Genomic DNA, 16,744 nt, shown 5'->3' with positions numbered 1-16,744 from the left:
GTTATTATGTCATCATTTTCTTAAGCAAACCCTATGTCCCAATTACTATTAGATTATCATCAAGAGAAATGAGTGCAAAATTAGCTTTTGAATGAACAAAATTTCATAAGAACAGGGGAAACGCATCTAATTCAAAATTAAAAGGGTTGGGAAACCCAAGAATGTTATCTATTTCATATTTAAATGCGTCCAAGAAAAGGCCCAAGGAAAGCCCAGCTTTCCAATAATTAAACATGGTAATGAGACTCCTAATTCTGTTGAGTAAAGAAGAAGAAGCTTTGTACATGAGAGCACCAATGCCCTCAACCACAATCGCAGCCAAGGCAGCAGAAAATATATCCCACTCACCAGTTTGTCCTATGACAGTCGAAAAGGCTGTTGCACAATAAAACCCAATCAAGAAAAACAGTGCTTTCATGAAAAAACCCCTCCTGATTTCCAGGATTCTTGACTTCACCTTCACCAGAAGAGCTTGAATGGCCCTAAACAGTCGGGTCCTACTGCTTGGGTCATTACCTGGAGGGGAATCCAAATCATTGCCATCTGTTCTGCTCCTGATTGACCAATCGAACCTCCTAAACCATTCAAAAGATGTTACAGAGTTAGTCTGGCCATTTTCCTATTCTTTCCCCACAAACTAGGAGGATATTAATTTAAAAAAAAAAAAAAGGAAGGAAATGTCACAAACATGCGAACATCTAATTCAAGGATCAGATTGCAACCTATGTAACAATTTTTGAACTTATAACATATCAATCCTCATTTGATTGGGGATTCCTGTACTGATAGGTTTCCTCATAGTTACCGGGGCTTATTTGGGTGGTGACATGCACTTCGAATGAATTATGATATCAGTATATAGTTTGATACTCTATTGAACCTTTTGGGAAAATGTTCCAGATAAAAAATGGAATCCTCGATGCATAAGGCTCCGTGCTTTGCAACATTTGGGAGACAGTGGTGTTTGCATGCAGCATTCCCTTTACTCTTTGCATCTTTTGCAAAGAGACTATTTTCATAACTCAAACCTGTGACCTTCTAGTTACCAAAAAGCAACCTTGTCATTTCTACCAATCTCGCTCTCAGGAAAAGGTTTCAGATATTTCAAGAAATTGTCACAGATATTTTAGGGAAAAAGGTACAATATGGCTAGGATACCCAAGAAGGGAACTAATAGAATTCATGGGAAAACCTCTAAAAAATGTTTGAGAAAGTTATTTGAAACTTGAAGTGCTTAGTTAACACATTAATTCCCCTTGAGTTCCAATTCGATATCCATTCTACTTACTAAAGCATTTGTTAGAATATTCTTAAAAAAGGTGTCCCCACTCCCAAGTGTACGAAGCTCCTGCTTTGCAAGAGCCTAGTGAGTGTCATTTGTATGGAGCCTTACCTTCACGAGAGGCTGTTTTCGTAACTCAAACCCATCACCTTTCAGTCATAAAGAAGCAAGCTTACTGTTACTGCAGAAATCCTCTTTTTTGGGAGAATAATACACTATATTGATTCCCTTGAAATGCCACAAATATATACAAAATGGATCCTAAGAATTCTCCTAGATTTTTAACAATTAGATTCCCACTTTGTAGGACTAGATTACAACAACATTAAATACAAACAAATCTAATAAAAAATAACTAAAAAAGATAAGATATAACAGTAATATAAATTAAGATATAAATCACAAAGGATAAATCAACAGATAACGCGCTCAGCAGTTTGGCACTTCGGCCATTACCACGGTAGCTCAGTCCTTCATCAGCTCGGCAGCTTGGCCCTCCATTAGCTTGGTAGCTGGACCTTCCATCAGCTTAGTAACTCGGCCTAACAGCTTCCGATTTACACTCCCCCTCAAGCTGAACTGAATATATTATTCAAGCCAAGCTTGGTACTTAGCTCATTAAATACTTTTCTTTGTAATGACTTAATCAGAATATCTACGACCTAATTGTTTGTAGAAGTGTAGTTTAGCTGAAAAATTCCTTTTTCTAATTTCTCTTTGATGAAGTGCTTGCCAATTTCTACATGTTTTGTCCGATCATGGTGGACATGATTTTTGGCAATACTGATAACCGATTGGTTGTGCCATAGTCACTTGTAACTCTTGTAGCAACCTTTTTAGCCACATACCCTCACAAAACTCATGAGCCATAGATCTAAAGTCAACTTCTGCGCTACTCCTAGAAACCACTTATTGCTTCTTACTGCGCCAAGTAACTAAATTTCCCCAAACAAATTAGCAATATCCCAAGGTTGACCTTCTATCAGAAATTGAACCTGTCCAATCAGCATCACTGTAGATTTCCACCCCTTTGTTCGTTGTTTTCCTGAACATTAACCCTTGCCTGGAGTCAATTTTAAATATCTCAGAATCCAATATACAACCTCTAAGTGTCTTCTCTAGGATCATTCATGAATTGACTTACTACACTTACAGAAAAACCTATATCTGGTCTAGTATGTGACAAGTATATAAGTTTTCCCACCAATCTTTGATATCTCCCTTTATTCACTGGAGCACTTTCTTTGCCAACATCTAGTTTTGAAGTGGTTTCCATTGGTGTATCAGCTGGTTTGCATCCCAACATACCTATTTCAGCAAGAAGATCTAGGGTATATTTTCATTGAGAAACTAAAATTCCTTCTTTGGACCTTGCTACTTCCATGCCTAGGAAGTATCTTAGGCTTCCTAAATCTTTGATTTCAAATTCTCTCGCCAGGACTTCTTTAAGATCCTTAATTTCAAAAATATTATCTCCTGTAACAATTATATCATCAACATACACAATAAGAATGGATATTTTACCTTCCAAAGAATGCTTGATGAATAAGGTATGGTCTACCTGACATTGGCTATATCCATACTTCTTGATTGCCTTTGTAAATTTCTCGAACCAGACTTTAGGAGACTGTTTGAGCCCAAAAAGAGATCTCTTTAGTTTGCATACCTTGTTTCTTGTGAGGTTAGTTTCAAATCCGTGAGGAATTTCCACATATACTTTTTCTTCGAGGTCTCTATTTAGAAAAGCATTCTTCACATCTAATTGGTAAAGTAGCAAATCCAGGTTTACAGCTAGGGATAGCAAGACTCTGATAGTATTCAATTTTGCCACCAGAGCAAAAGTTTTTTGGTAATCTATACCATAAGATTGAGTGAACCCTTTCGCAACTAGGCGAGCCTTAAATCTATCAATTCTTCCATCTTCTTTGTATTTGACTATAAATACCCATTTGCAGCCCACTGGATGTTTTCCACGGGGTAATTCTGTAATCTTCCAAGTCCCATTCTTTTTCAAGGCCTTCATTTTCTCAAGAACCGCCTCCTTCCACTTAGGATGTTGAAAGGCCTCCAGAATAGTTCTAGGAACCTACACCTTACTGATATTTGATATAAATGTTCTGAAATTAGGTGAGACCTTTGTAATAAATGTAATTATGAATGGGATGTTGAGTGCATGATCGTACTCCTTTTCTCAATGTTATAGGCCAATGTAAATCCTCATCCATAGCTGAAATTTCAGAATTCTCACCAGCAATCATGGTATTCTTCTTCTGTAACAATTCTGGATCTGGGTTAGGATCAAACTCTTGATTAGTCCTAGGACATGTCGGTTCCCCACTTTCTTTTTGTTTAGACTTTTTCTAGAATAAATTTGTAATTCATGAGGATAAGAAGGATTATGACCAATAGGAGGTGAACTGGAAGAAGACTAATTTGCTTCTGACTCCTCAGATTGTAGGCTGGGAGGAGAAGACATATTTGTAGGGTTTGCAGGTGGCTGAATTTCAGGCTACTGTTGGTATTCCCAAAACTGATATTCTTGAGGATTGTTTGGTGTATTCTTCCCCTGAATATCAAATTTGGGATAATAGGTTTTGTGCCAAGAATCCTACCTGTCACGCAATCTAGATTTTTATTTAAACCAACTAGGAACTTATACATCCACTTCTTCTCCACTATTTTCTTGTATTGTGCTGAATCTTCAGTGCACTTCCATTGAATAGTGTCACACTTATCCAGTTGAAACCAAAACTGATTCAAAGAATTGAAGTATTGAGTGACTCGAGACTCACCTTGCCTTAGATCATCGAGATTACTCTCTATCTCAAACAACTCGGAGGATTTCTCAATATGGGAGTAGGCTTCCCTTGCAGCCTCCCAAATTTCTTTTGTTGTGTCGCATAACAAGAAATTCTCACCTATCTCATTGTTCATTGAATTAATTAGTCAAGACATCACCATGTTGTTTCTGGCCTTCCAAATCTGGTGCTGTGATTCCTCCTCCTTCGATTTGCTGGCAACTTCGGTTAGATAATCATCTTTTCCTTTTCCACATATGAACATTATCACTGATTGTGACCATTGAATGTAATTTTGGCCATTCAATTTGTGACCGGTGATAGTAAACAGACTGTTGTTATCCGTGTTTACATAATTGGTGGTTTGGAAAGGAATAATCTCGGATGACTGGCTGCTTTTGCCGGCCATGATGTAAGTCGATCAAGTTCGGCGGCTATAAAAGGGGTGGATAAAGGCTAGAGTTAACAAAGAGAAGGGAGAAAAGACTTCTGCTCTGATACCATGCATAAATTCTCTTTTTTGGGTGAATAATACACTATATTGATTCCCTTGGAATGCCACAAATATATACACAATGGATCCTAAGAATTCTCCTAGATTTTAGAGATTAGATTCCTACTTTGTAGGATTATATTACAACAACCTTAAATACAAACAAATCTAATAAAAAATAACTAACATAAGATACAACAGTAATATAAATCATGGAAGATAAATCAGCAAATAATGAACTCGACATTTCGACCATTAGCTCAGCAGCTCGGCCTAACAGCTTCCGATCTACAATTACTATTAAGGTTTGCCCCTCTGAAGTATACATAACAATTTAATAGATTTCATAGAGACTTCTTTTAGTCTTGCAAAAGTTATTAATTATTATCAAATTTCTCACTAAATTCATGTTCACCTTTTCCAATTCTCATTTCCTCCATATTTTTTGGCCATATTTCCTGCTACTGTTTCTTTACCATATACTGTTTCCACTTCCTATTTTGGCAATTATTGCTTCAATTTCCATTTGAGGTATGATTATGAAAAAAAAAAACATAAACGTTAAAAGAAAAAGACTGTGTCATAGCATACCGCCAGTTTACTTAGACAAAGACATGTTTATTTAAGATGTCCCACTTCATGATAACCCAATTTGAAGTGGTACGAGACTTTTTTGTCTTGTTAAAATTAGAGAAGGGATAATTCAAATCTCTTATTGAGTTATTTCCAAATATAGATATTTGCTGTACCATGTTAATGGATTCAGAACAGGATGCAGAGTGATACAATTATGATTGCCAATGTATTTGTAGTCATGAAAATGCATATCATGTTAAAATTATTGGCCAGACAAGGCTGAAGTTCACTGAAACATGCTTTAAGAGGATACAGAAAAGTTAAACAAAACAGGCAGAGAAATATCTTTGTTACACGGCACTTGTGGAGATAACCACATAAAAAATATTCCTATTATTTTAGCATTTTTTCCTTTTCATTTTTTACAAGCTACACCTAAGCATCAAGTCCATCAGAAGGTACAAGGTATACTCCTAGGGTAAATAAAAACTGAAAGCAAGTTTATTCTTGTAAATTCATGTAATTCAAAAGATTTTCCTCCTAACTCTGCAGAGCTACTTTACTTGTCGGACTTACTTGCAAATGCTGATTGATGAATGACGAGCTCCAAGAGAGAAACACAACGATGGGTGGACTCTCCACTCCATGGGCAAAACAGTCTCATGTGGGCAAGTAACAACTAGAAATTTTGATTGGAAGCTCCTGGATGATGGAAGAGAAACATATCTTGGATTACTTAGGAATTTTAATGAAGCAGGAACTTTTCCAGACATTACCACATCAAAGCCTGCAGTTGAGAATTTATAAGGTGCATTAAGATTATGTTTGAGACTAGGAGTTATTAAACAAAAATGAAAAAAAAAAAAAAAATGAAGTTACATATATATATGTGTGTGCGCGCATGTTTAAATACAAACAGATTATTTTATTTTTGTTCTTTTTTCAAATTCTAGTTCCATATATAGCATAAAGAATTTCATGTCCCTAGTGACTAATTGCCATACACAGCAATGAAAGAAAAAAGACATAAAACATTCATGTCAAATACAAGAACTAAAAATTGCAATGAACAATGAGTAATAGTAAATAGTTTAATCAAGGCATACTGGAAATGCACAAGAGCATAAACACTTGTGCTTTTAGGGACACGAGCTAATAAACATGTATATATATTGTTTGCCCATAGAAGAGCTCTTATCATGCATTTATCACTTTGCCGAAGATAATTACAAATATATTATGCATAACCACTTATGATTTGGCTTTAACTCAAAGGATTGAAGCGAACCTGTACACACTTCTACCAGCAAGGGCAGCTTGATCCATGAAGAAAGAAAGTAGGTTGTGTGCCACTTGGTAAATTATGAGAAAAACATCAATCATGTTACGCTTATTCATCAAACCTCAAAATTTAAAAACATAATTATTGAGGTCTTAACACCTTCAGCCTTTCCATTTTCCATATAAATATTCTCATAAAAGGGAAGGTTATTTGCATTACTCAAATCAAATGGCATTTTTTAGCAGCTTGCACCAGCAAGGAGGTTGATTTCCTTGTGATGATATGAAAGTTTAGAAGACCCCATTTTACGGGGACAAGAAAAAGAATTTATAAAAGAGAATACACAAGAAACCAATTTTCAGAAACCAGATGTACATATTACATAAACTAGAAGCAACTTTACAAGTGTGTGTGCCTTATCTCAATTTATTTTTTCATTTCGTTCTTTTGTTCTAAGATTTTTTTCTTCCCCTCTATGTCTAACTTATATTTATTTCTTTCTGTCCCCACTAGGTCATTCTTCTTCCTCTCTATCTGTCTGTAAATCTAAAAAGAAAGATCAAACAAATTGAGGCAATTAATTATTGGTGGAAGTTCAATCCGGGATAAATTTAGTTTCCATACTGATCCTCAATCAGTTACAAGTTACTTCAGATAAACATGTTTAATAGAGTAGCTACAAAAATTAGTGGAAGATAATATTGGTAAATAAGACCTTGGCGTCCTCTCTTTATGCAAGAGTTTGGTTTAAAGCACTAGCCACTTCTGACTTCTACAACTACAAACACATATATATACGAATCGACGACTAAGTCTAGCGATTTTCAGAACTCATATATCAAGAATCAAATGCCCCTATTTAAGAGTACAATCATAAACCCAAAAATAAAACGAACATATGCATATAAGGATGTAGAAGAAGCGATTGCTGAGACAGGTAAAGGAAAAAACAAATAGAAGAGAAATTGGCTTACAGAAGTGAAATGCAGGGTTCTATGATTGCGCGCTCTCTCTCTCTCTCTCTCTCTCTCTCTCTCTCTCTCTCTCGCTGTGCTTCAATGTTGAAGTTATTCGACGGGAAGGAATTGCAGCAACCCTCGCTCACAAAATGGTGCGTTTAAATGCCAACTCCAGCCTGCAGGTGAGGTTGGGCATCTCAGCAATTCGGTTTCGGTCGGGTCGGGTCGGATTAGATAGTTTGAAACAGAGTTTGGAGGCGTGGATTTAACTTTTGGGTAAATTTTATTCTAATTTGTGTTTTTTTATTTTATTTTTATAAAACCCTTTAATACTTTTTTTTTTTATCATTTAAGATCGTATGGTTTTTTTAAGACTCTCATATGTTAAGCTCATAATTCAAATAAATTATTTTTTATGTCCAATTTGAATCAGAAAAACTTATTTTAAGTCATAAATGTTCAAAATATCAAAATTAAAATCCAAGGATTGAATAGAAAATCTTGACTTCTTTAAAATATATATATATATAAACTTTAATATTAATAGTAAATCACATGATATTTACATAAAAATAATTATTTTACATATTTAGTACTAAGTTGATAGTTTAATGGTAAATTCTGTGAGTTAAATGTTTAGATTGTGTTCTTTTACTGTTTTTAAATTATTTTTAATTTTTAATTTTTTAAAATAATGAAAACACGTTCTCTTTATTATTTTTAAAAACGTATTTTTGAAAACACAAAAAAATTATAAAGAAAACTCAAAACAACAAAAAGTTATTTTGAGTGTTTTCAACCAAAACAAACTTAAAACTCCAAACACATTTATTTATTTATTCATATTTTATTATTGTAATGGAAAAAAATATTATAAAATTCATTAACTTTAAATGTATATATATTTTTAATAATATATTAACATTAAATATTTTTAATTTATTGAATAATTAAATTTATTGAATAAAATATAATTAAAAACTTATTTTCAAAATTTCAAAGAGAACGTGTTTTCTAATTTTCTGTTTTGAGGAATAGTTTTTCAAAATGACAAAGAGAATGCGTTTTCAATTTTCTAAAAACAGACTACCAAAACAAAAAACTGAAAATGAATTTAAAACTCAAAATTAAAAATTGAAAAGTAAAGAGAACGGAGTCTTAATGTTTAAATTATGTAAGATAAAATAATTTTTCTTAAATCTTATAGAGTTGGAAGGATTGTTTTTTTTTTTCATAATTAACATCTAATGTGAGATTATATTATTTTCTATATATTATATAGTTTATGAATTACATAAAAATGAAGAATATATAATTAATTAAGAATGATAAATTCATAGGGGGTGGCGATCGATGAATCCCACTCCTCAATGAAGCAATGCTTCTATTTCATCAATGGCTTCAGCGCCAAAAATATACAACGAATTCCATTAATCAACACTTACACAGAATTAGGAGGAATCAACTTAACGCCATATATAATTTAAACCATTTCGAAACCCCTCGTATATATTCTTAATTAGTAATCAAGGTGGTTGATGAGAGACAAAGCATTACTCGTTAGCCTGCTGAAGCGCCCAATCTTCTTTTGGATCTGCTTCTTCACGCCGGCGCTCACCTTCCCGTCGGCGAGTTCGTCGGTGCAAGTGTACTCGTCGGTGATGGCGGCGCTCATCCAGGTCTTGATGTTAGCCAGCTGGAACTTCTTGTCGACGCCGCTGCGGCGAAGGCTCGCGAAAGCCTTGATGGATTTCTGGATCTCGTCGACGCTGTCGCCGATGTTATCGGCGCAGTCGCTGATGGTGGCGGCCTCATGGGCTGTGACGCCGTTCTGCTTGGAGAGGTTGTCGACGGAGAGGGAGGCGTTGCGGGCGGCCTGGAGGGTGGCGGAGAGGGCGGCGTTGCAGAGGCGCCACTGGCTGGTCTGGACGGCGGAGGCGTAGGGGGAGAGGGATGTGTAGCAGAGGCCTGGGTAGGTAGTGTTTTGGCACGAGATTCTTATGTAGGTCGTGTTGGCGGCGGCGGCGAAGGCTGGATGGAGGAGTGTAATTTCTGAAGTTAGCAGAAGAAGAGCGGTGAGGAATAGGAACGGCGCCGGAATCCTGATCCCTTTCATCTCTCTCTCTCTCTTTCTCTCGATCGAGATCGATCTGTGAACTTGAAATGGTGGATTGGAGAGAGGGGGAGGATCAATTACAGTTTTATAGGGTAACGGTTTCTTAAAGTTTATCCATCATAATCATCATGAATTATATTATACATGCTACAGTACAGTCGTGGGGCCGGCCGGCCGGCCGGCTTGCTAACTACGGTAAAGGTGCTCTCTCTTTGTTTGAAACCCCTTTTATTTGTGAAAGATTTTAACGGATTAAGATACAATTATTCTCTCATAATTTGTTTAGAAGTGATGATATAAAAATAAAACTTTCATTTGAAATTACCAACTGTAGAGTAGATGGGCACTTAGGATGAGGTGTGAACATTATAAAATATACATAAATTGGCTGTCAAATACACATGCTATTGGCTTAGGGCCATCGGGCTATTGAAAGAAATTGAAATGTAGACAAGTCCATGGATTCAATTCTTCATGACTCATTTGTCTTTTCTATTTTTTTTTTTTTTGTAGGAATAATGTAGATTTTTTTTTTTTTTTTTATGTATAATGTTGCCAGTTTTAAAATTTAGCGTAGGAATGAGAAATGGAAAGACGAGACAGAGGATCAGGAGCGGCCATGTGGTTTGGGCTATAAGATCGGGACACGTGGGAAACGTCAGAGGCACCGGAAGACGTGCAGGCAATCACATGCCGCTCGCACGCCGTGTAGACGTGGAGTGCGGGAATCGCTGCTGGAGCCCAGCCGCTGAGAATGGACATGATTCTCTTTATCTCGTGCCGTCATCTTCTCCATCTCATTTTTTTAAAATAAAAAATCATTTTAAAATGTAACCTTTGGAAATATGATATACAACTTAATCATTAGACTCAGAATTATATTAATTATTATTATAAATATTTTTATTATCATTTTTTATTTTGTTAACGACATTAATTTTATTCTCAATTAAAATTAAACTCCAAATTTAAATTTAAAAAATACCACACAATTACGCTTTGTGTTTTTTTTTTTCAATTACAGTGATTAATTTAGCACCAAATCTTAAAATATAAAAGTTTTTTTAGTTTTTTTTTAAAGCATAATACCTTATTTGGAACTTTTCCTAATAAAATACTATTTTTTGTCATACAAAATAAAATATATTAGTAAATTATTGTATTAAGGATAAATTAGATTGACCATCTTTGAAGTTTGATGTAATTATAAAAATACCTCTCATTTTTTAAAAATAATAAAAACTACCTATGTTGTTAAAAATATAAGATAAAAAAAAAAAGAACACCACATGACTATACATCTAAATCTCGTCGTCATTTTCTTGCAGTTGTAGTTGTGATAATAAACTTACAATTTTTGTACCTTAATAGACTATCTTTCATACTCTAGAACATGTTTTAGGTCCATTATGTTCATCGTCATCTTCTTTCTCAAATTACCTTCAAAATCTTATTAGGTCTCTAAGTTTAAATAAAGTAAGATCAAAACACTAGATTGAAAACCCCAAAAGAATACCAAAACAAGGAACTCCAAATTCTTAAAAAAATTGCAATTTAATCAAAAATAGAGTACAACACAATTTTTAGAAGAAAATAGACATAGACAAGAAAGAAAAAAGAGTAAAACAAAATAATAGAGAAATTAGATAAAGAGATTCTTGGCAGAGATCAAAGGCAATGGTAGTGACAAGTAAACAATAACCAACTTGGTATAGAAAAGAAAGATATTGAATGAGATATCGCTAATTGCAAATGTAGGTTGGTCGAGATTGATTTGAGCAAGATAGAAATGAATGTCATACATATAAAGAAACGAAGAAAGATAGACAATTGTTAAATAAGGTGATTCAAAATGCATTAAAATGATTTTTATCATTTATAATTTTCATGTGTATTCTGTTTGCATTTCTCTTATACGTAATTGGATTTTTATTTTACTTACATTTAAATGCAATTATTGTGTATATATAATTTGTTGTTTGTAAATATGCTGATTAATATTGTGGGCTAACATCTACATTCTCAATATGGGGCGAAATCTGTTATTGAGCCGAGCTTATGTGTGGCCCATGCGTGTTTCTCTTTGGCATAACTCAATTTCTCATTGCTATATAATGGCTCTTTGATGTCCTAATCAATAAATTATTTATTTCTCTTTTTGAAAACCCTATATTTTGGCGCATGAAGAGAGATACACTCTTATGAATCCCTTCATTTGATTAATTGGCTTATTGTTTGTAAAATCTACTTTTATTGCATAATCTCTATTGTAAATACGCCTGAGGCATGAGAGGTTGAGGTAAAGAGACTGTTTGTACAGATAGTTCTTGATGTTTGAATATTATGTACTTGTTTCAAGTTCTACAATTTTCTTTGCAATATTGTATTCTCTTGAGTTCTTGTTATAAACCAATGTAATTTGTTGTAATCGATAAAATATTTAGTGAATTGACTAAAGACGAATCCTTTATCGTGAGTAAGATTCTCTTTATGAATTCAAACACATAAATCTCATGTTCTTGTGATCATTATGTTTTTGGTATATCTTTTATGATTTTACACTTGTTTTTGTGATTTGGTCAACACTCAAGTTATGTGAGAAACTAACAATAACTATGGCAAAGATGAATTTGAAAGGAAAAAAGAAAGAGGAGATGGATAAAAAGAAAAGGAAAGAAGGAGAAAACTAACTATCCTTGACTACTTGATTTGAAACAAAAGAGAAGAAAAGAGAGGAAAAAGAATAATAGAAGGGAGGAAAAAGGTTTGTAAAATATAATAATATTTTGATAATTTTCAAAATTTTAATTGGGGTTAGTTAACAGTATGATGGAATATGCAATACAGTATTAAAATATAAAAATATTTTTTTTTCAAACGTTAGGGTACATACTGTATTTATTTTAAGTTTAAGAGGTATTAAGCACATTTTTCCCCTTATACTAAATTATATAATTTTCAATAATAATATGAAATCAATTAAACCAATTCAATTTCATAATATTGCTAATATTCCAATGGTAATAATAATCAATTATAAATATCACTAAGATACTATTATTAATCATTATTGTTTTATTAAGTTTTCCTTTTGTATTATTTACAACAAGAATATTATTAATAGTACAATAATTTAATGGGAATTTCAGATAAAATCATAGCTAGGGTTAGATTAAAAAATTGATCTAATTGAAATTACTAGAATGACCAAAATAAATAACCAGAAGATCCAAATCAATCGAAATAACAAATGTTAAAAAAAGTTTAATGGGGATTTCGAACATTTCAATTGATAGGAGAAAATGCATAAAATAAGACAAATCAAGTAAAAAATTAAAAGTAACACATTTAAAGTTATCGAACACCATACCATGTTAAGTTTATTTTTATTTTTGAACCTAAAATGAAAAATAACACAAAAATTTGAAAATTAGAAGTCATGTCAAATACCCTCCTAAAATATGAGAATTTAGGCACGAGGATGATAATTTTTATCCAATTTAATAAGTATCTGATAAATTTTTGTCAATGTTTTGAGGTTAGTATCAAATCTAAAATTTTATTTAATAAACTAGATATGGATATAATAAATAAATAAAATTTATATGTATAGTAATTAAACATGAGTGTTGAATAAATTTCCATAAAAGATGTAAATAGGTACCATTTATGCATAAGCACACAAGTCTATCTATTTGGTGCATTGCTATGATGCATAGAAAGGTCTTAGGGTGTGCTGTTTCAATGTTTTGTGTATTAAAACATCGAAAAACAAAAAAGGAAAAAATTTTGGGATCATTTCTATAATTTTAGAAAAGCTTCGGGGCGATCTCATAATTTAGGAAAATATAGAAGTTAGAGACGGAAAAAATTCCGTCTCTAACCATCATATTGTTAATTCTGGTTCGAGTGCTGCCCTTTGCGAACCGTTCTCTGTCTCTCAGGTTTATCTTCGTCACAGCTTGCAGCTACTCTCTATCTCTCCGACCGTCCCCTTATCATCGTTCCCCCTTGCCGCCCGGTTGCTTGATGCTCGGTGCCACCGTTTCCGTGCAACACAAATCGATTCACAACTCCGATTGCCCGGTGCTGCTGTTTCCGTGCAACACGAATCGTCGCACGATTCTCAGTGTTGAAATAGCAGAAAAGGTCGATATAGAGAGAGAGATATGCAGCAGAGGAAATCAGCGACTGGGAGTGGGAGACCGTCTGGAACGGACGGTTCTGATTTCTCCTACCGCATGGTCGTCGACTCCAGTGAGCTTTCTCCCTTTATCTTCCTCATTGATCCTATTGTTTTTCCATTTCTAGGGTTTTACACATCAAATGCATTTCAAATCATAGGGTATACGAAGGTAGCCAAAGGGAAGTCTCACCTCTGTAGGCTCATTGCTGCTCAGGTTATCTTCTCGTCTCTCTCTAATACGTGAATTCAAGTGATTTCTCCAAGATTTTCCTGAAATCGAATATGTATACAATCAATTTTTATCCTAGTTTATTGTTTTTTTATTTTTGGTCTTAATTTTGCATGTAATTTGTGATTTCTTTTGCTGTGCTTACTGGTTTTTCAGACTCCCTTTAAAAAAAAAACAAAAAAACGTGTTGATGTAATGTTTGGAAGAATAGAGAACAATTTAGGCCATTTTATAGAGCCAAGCTCGTTATCCCAAGCATTTGGCTGGACAAATTCTTTGAAATCAGTTGAGTGCTACTCTAATTAAGGTCTCCAGATTAGGTTTTCACTCCCCCTTCTTATTTTTAATGTTAAATTTGGTTTTTGTTTCTTTCATATCTTCTGAAAGTTTCTGTTTTTGTTTATGAATCTTGTAACATTTCTAGTAGTGTATCTTTTGTACTATCTTGATATGCTTTAGTTGTACACTACAGGGCATTGTACAATTGCTGGGAGGTCTGAGCTTTTTGATATCAACACTGAAGCAGGAGACTGCCGACGTGCTTGTTGTTTTGTCCACTATTATTGGTTTCCTCGCTCTCTTTGTAGGAGAATTAGGTTGCTCGCAAGTACCTATACTCCTGAATTTGTTCAGAACTGCAGCTTCTTTTAAAACTAATTCCATTTCATTTTTGTTGTCATGAAGGCCGAAGGAGTAGCAAAGTGAGCCTTTTGAAGTTTTACATGTTTGCTTCATCTATAGCCATATTGATTTCAATTGCTTGTGTCATTAGGAATAATTTCTTGGTTGAGGTAAGGTCCACTGTGTGTGCTCATAAATCCGTTTTCCTTAGAAGAAGGATACTGTGTATAGATTAGTGCCTTATTTTATTGGTAAAAGTGTAACTCTGCTTGCACACTTTTTGCATGCAATTTGAGCAAACAAAAATCTGTTTTTTCTCAATTTCTCTTCCATGTACTCCTTATTAATCATCTCTTTTCTCCCTGCAGTTTGACAACTTGCTTTGTAGTCATGTAATGTTTGCCTTCAACCCTAAAAAAAGTGATTTGCTTGCAAATTCCCAACTTTCAATTTTTTCTATCAGGAGAAAAGATAACAATTGATTGTCTTGACTTCTAGGAAATCTAACTTATATTACATGGATTCTTCTAAAATGATGAAATAATCATGTTGGTCACATGATACTTGGAATATGAAATAGGATGCATGTCTGACATTGGCAACTTGGAATGGACTCAAAAATATGATAAATTGTATTAGTTTTTATGGGAATATGTAACTGTTATTCTAACATAAATTGCTCTATACAAGTTTGTAACTATATCTTAAATAAATAACATTATTTAGAAAACCCAACTCATAGGATTTATTCGTGTCCTTGACCGTGAATTAGAAATGCCTACATCTCACACCCATAACGTAGAGTTTAGTATGATAATCTTACCTGTAGAAATTACGGAAAACTTTCTGATTGTTGCATGGAAAATTATAGGCTATCCAAGATTCTAGTCAATTGGGAGCACATAAGTTTGAACTTCTCAAGATTGCAGCAGTTCTACTTGGTGAGTTACACACCTTTATCTTTGTTGAATAATGAATAATCATTATAGTTGATACTCATGTACCCATGTTTGTCCTCATTTGGCCCCTTCTATGTCATATTTTATTTGACCTCAAATGTGATTTTCACCTTTTAAATGTTGGCAGGAGTGGTTGTGCAAACATTATCGATAAGGACAACAGTTTCTCTTGTTGGTAACATGTCTCCTCCTAAAAGAGCTTCTTGATGGCATTTTGTAACTTTGCATGATTCACATATCTCATTGCTAAAGGCCTATTTCTCTTGATGCTCCCGCTTTCAATTCTTCTTTTATCTTCTGTTCATTGTTGTTATGAAGAAATGGAACACTTGCTCGACTAAACACTCTAATACAGTTTTCTTGTTTGCTTCTCAGACCCATATATTCAAGAAATTGATGTTTGGATACAATAATGGATTAGAATAAATCAATTAACCGTTTTGCCCTCTCTCCTTGGGCTTCTCTCGTCTCATGCTGACAATATCGCCAACTAATACTCTTCTGTTTCTAATTTTACAACTACCCTATTGTGTCACTGCTCTCCACTTACTACCTCAGAATCAAGCACCATGATCTCCTATCCTCAATCCTCACATATAGACACTTTTTTTTCTTCAATAACTCACTCCAAGGAATCACCATGACTATCACATTATTGTTGAAAATTTTTGGCTTTGCTATTGTGAAAAGGCATGTGTGAATTTTTTTAATTTAATTTTTAATAAATTTGTATATTCCTAAAACATTTTATTCTGTATAGGTCACGCATCCTGAAATGGTAAATTTATCTCAAACCTACTGATTTGAGCCTCATGTTCTTTTCTTACTTTTATTCTTAATATTTCCTCTTTCCTAGATATAAACCTATAATAATATCATTTCTCTTTTGCTAATTAGCATATTCCCTTTTTTTAAATTTATTTACTGGTATTAGTAATATTGTGGATTTACTTATACATATTATTTTTTTTACGTTTTATGAATTTATTATTTTAAGTCAGAGTAATATTCTTTGTTATTTTTATTTTTTTTTAGTTTTTTCTATTTGAACAACTATTCAGTTGAATTTTTCGATCAGTTCAGTTTTTTTGTGTTTGTTTGATTTTTTTTAATTTTTAATTTGTTCGGTCAATTCAATCGATTTTATACAGATTTGACTATTTCGGTTTCAGCAATTCACCGAACTGATTGAATGTTTGCCTGTAGTCACAATCAACCATTGTATTTGGAAAACGAAACAAGT

General features: G+C 33.7%; 2 protein-coding genes across 3 annotated transcripts; one reads left to right on the top strand and one right to left on the bottom strand.

Annotated features, from left to right (window-relative positions):
• Positions 1-103: 103 nt before the first annotated feature.
• Positions 104-9,597, bottom strand: LOC127796351 (uncharacterized). The gene is made up of 3 exons (XM_052328442.1): positions 8,948-9,597; positions 5,726-5,936; positions 104-575 (listed from the first exon to the last, which is right to left on the bottom strand). Exons 1-3 carry the CDS (start codon positions 9,504-9,506, stop codon positions 104-106), a joined length of 1,242 nt encoding a protein of 413 aa, XP_052184402.1. The 5' UTR covers positions 9,507-9,597.
• Positions 9,598-13,412: 3,815 nt separating this feature from the next.
• Positions 13,413-15,950, top strand: LOC127796188 (uncharacterized). 2 transcript variants are annotated; one of them, XM_052328200.1, is made up of 6 exons: positions 13,413-13,763; positions 13,851-13,906; positions 14,394-14,517; positions 14,606-14,712; positions 15,414-15,483; positions 15,629-15,950. In XM_052328200.1, exons 1-6 carry the CDS (start codon positions 13,676-13,678, stop codon positions 15,706-15,708), a joined length of 525 nt encoding a protein of 174 aa, XP_052184160.1. In that variant the 5' UTR covers positions 13,413-13,675; the 3' UTR covers positions 15,709-15,950. The 2 variants fall into 2 exon arrangements, with proteins under 2 accessions (XP_052184160.1, XP_052184161.1); XM_052328201.1 differs by lacking the exons at positions 13,413-13,763; positions 13,851-13,906 and adding an exon at positions 13,913-14,206.
• The last annotated feature ends 794 nt before the right edge of the window (positions 15,951-16,744 follow it).

This window comes from Diospyros lotus, chromosome 3 (genome assembly GCF_014633365.1).
Source record: "Diospyros lotus cultivar Yz01 chromosome 3, ASM1463336v1, whole genome shotgun sequence".
NCBI lineage: Eukaryota > Viridiplantae > Streptophyta > Magnoliopsida > Ericales > Ebenaceae > Diospyros > Diospyros lotus.
This window is presented reverse-complemented; position numbering and strand designations above follow the sequence as displayed.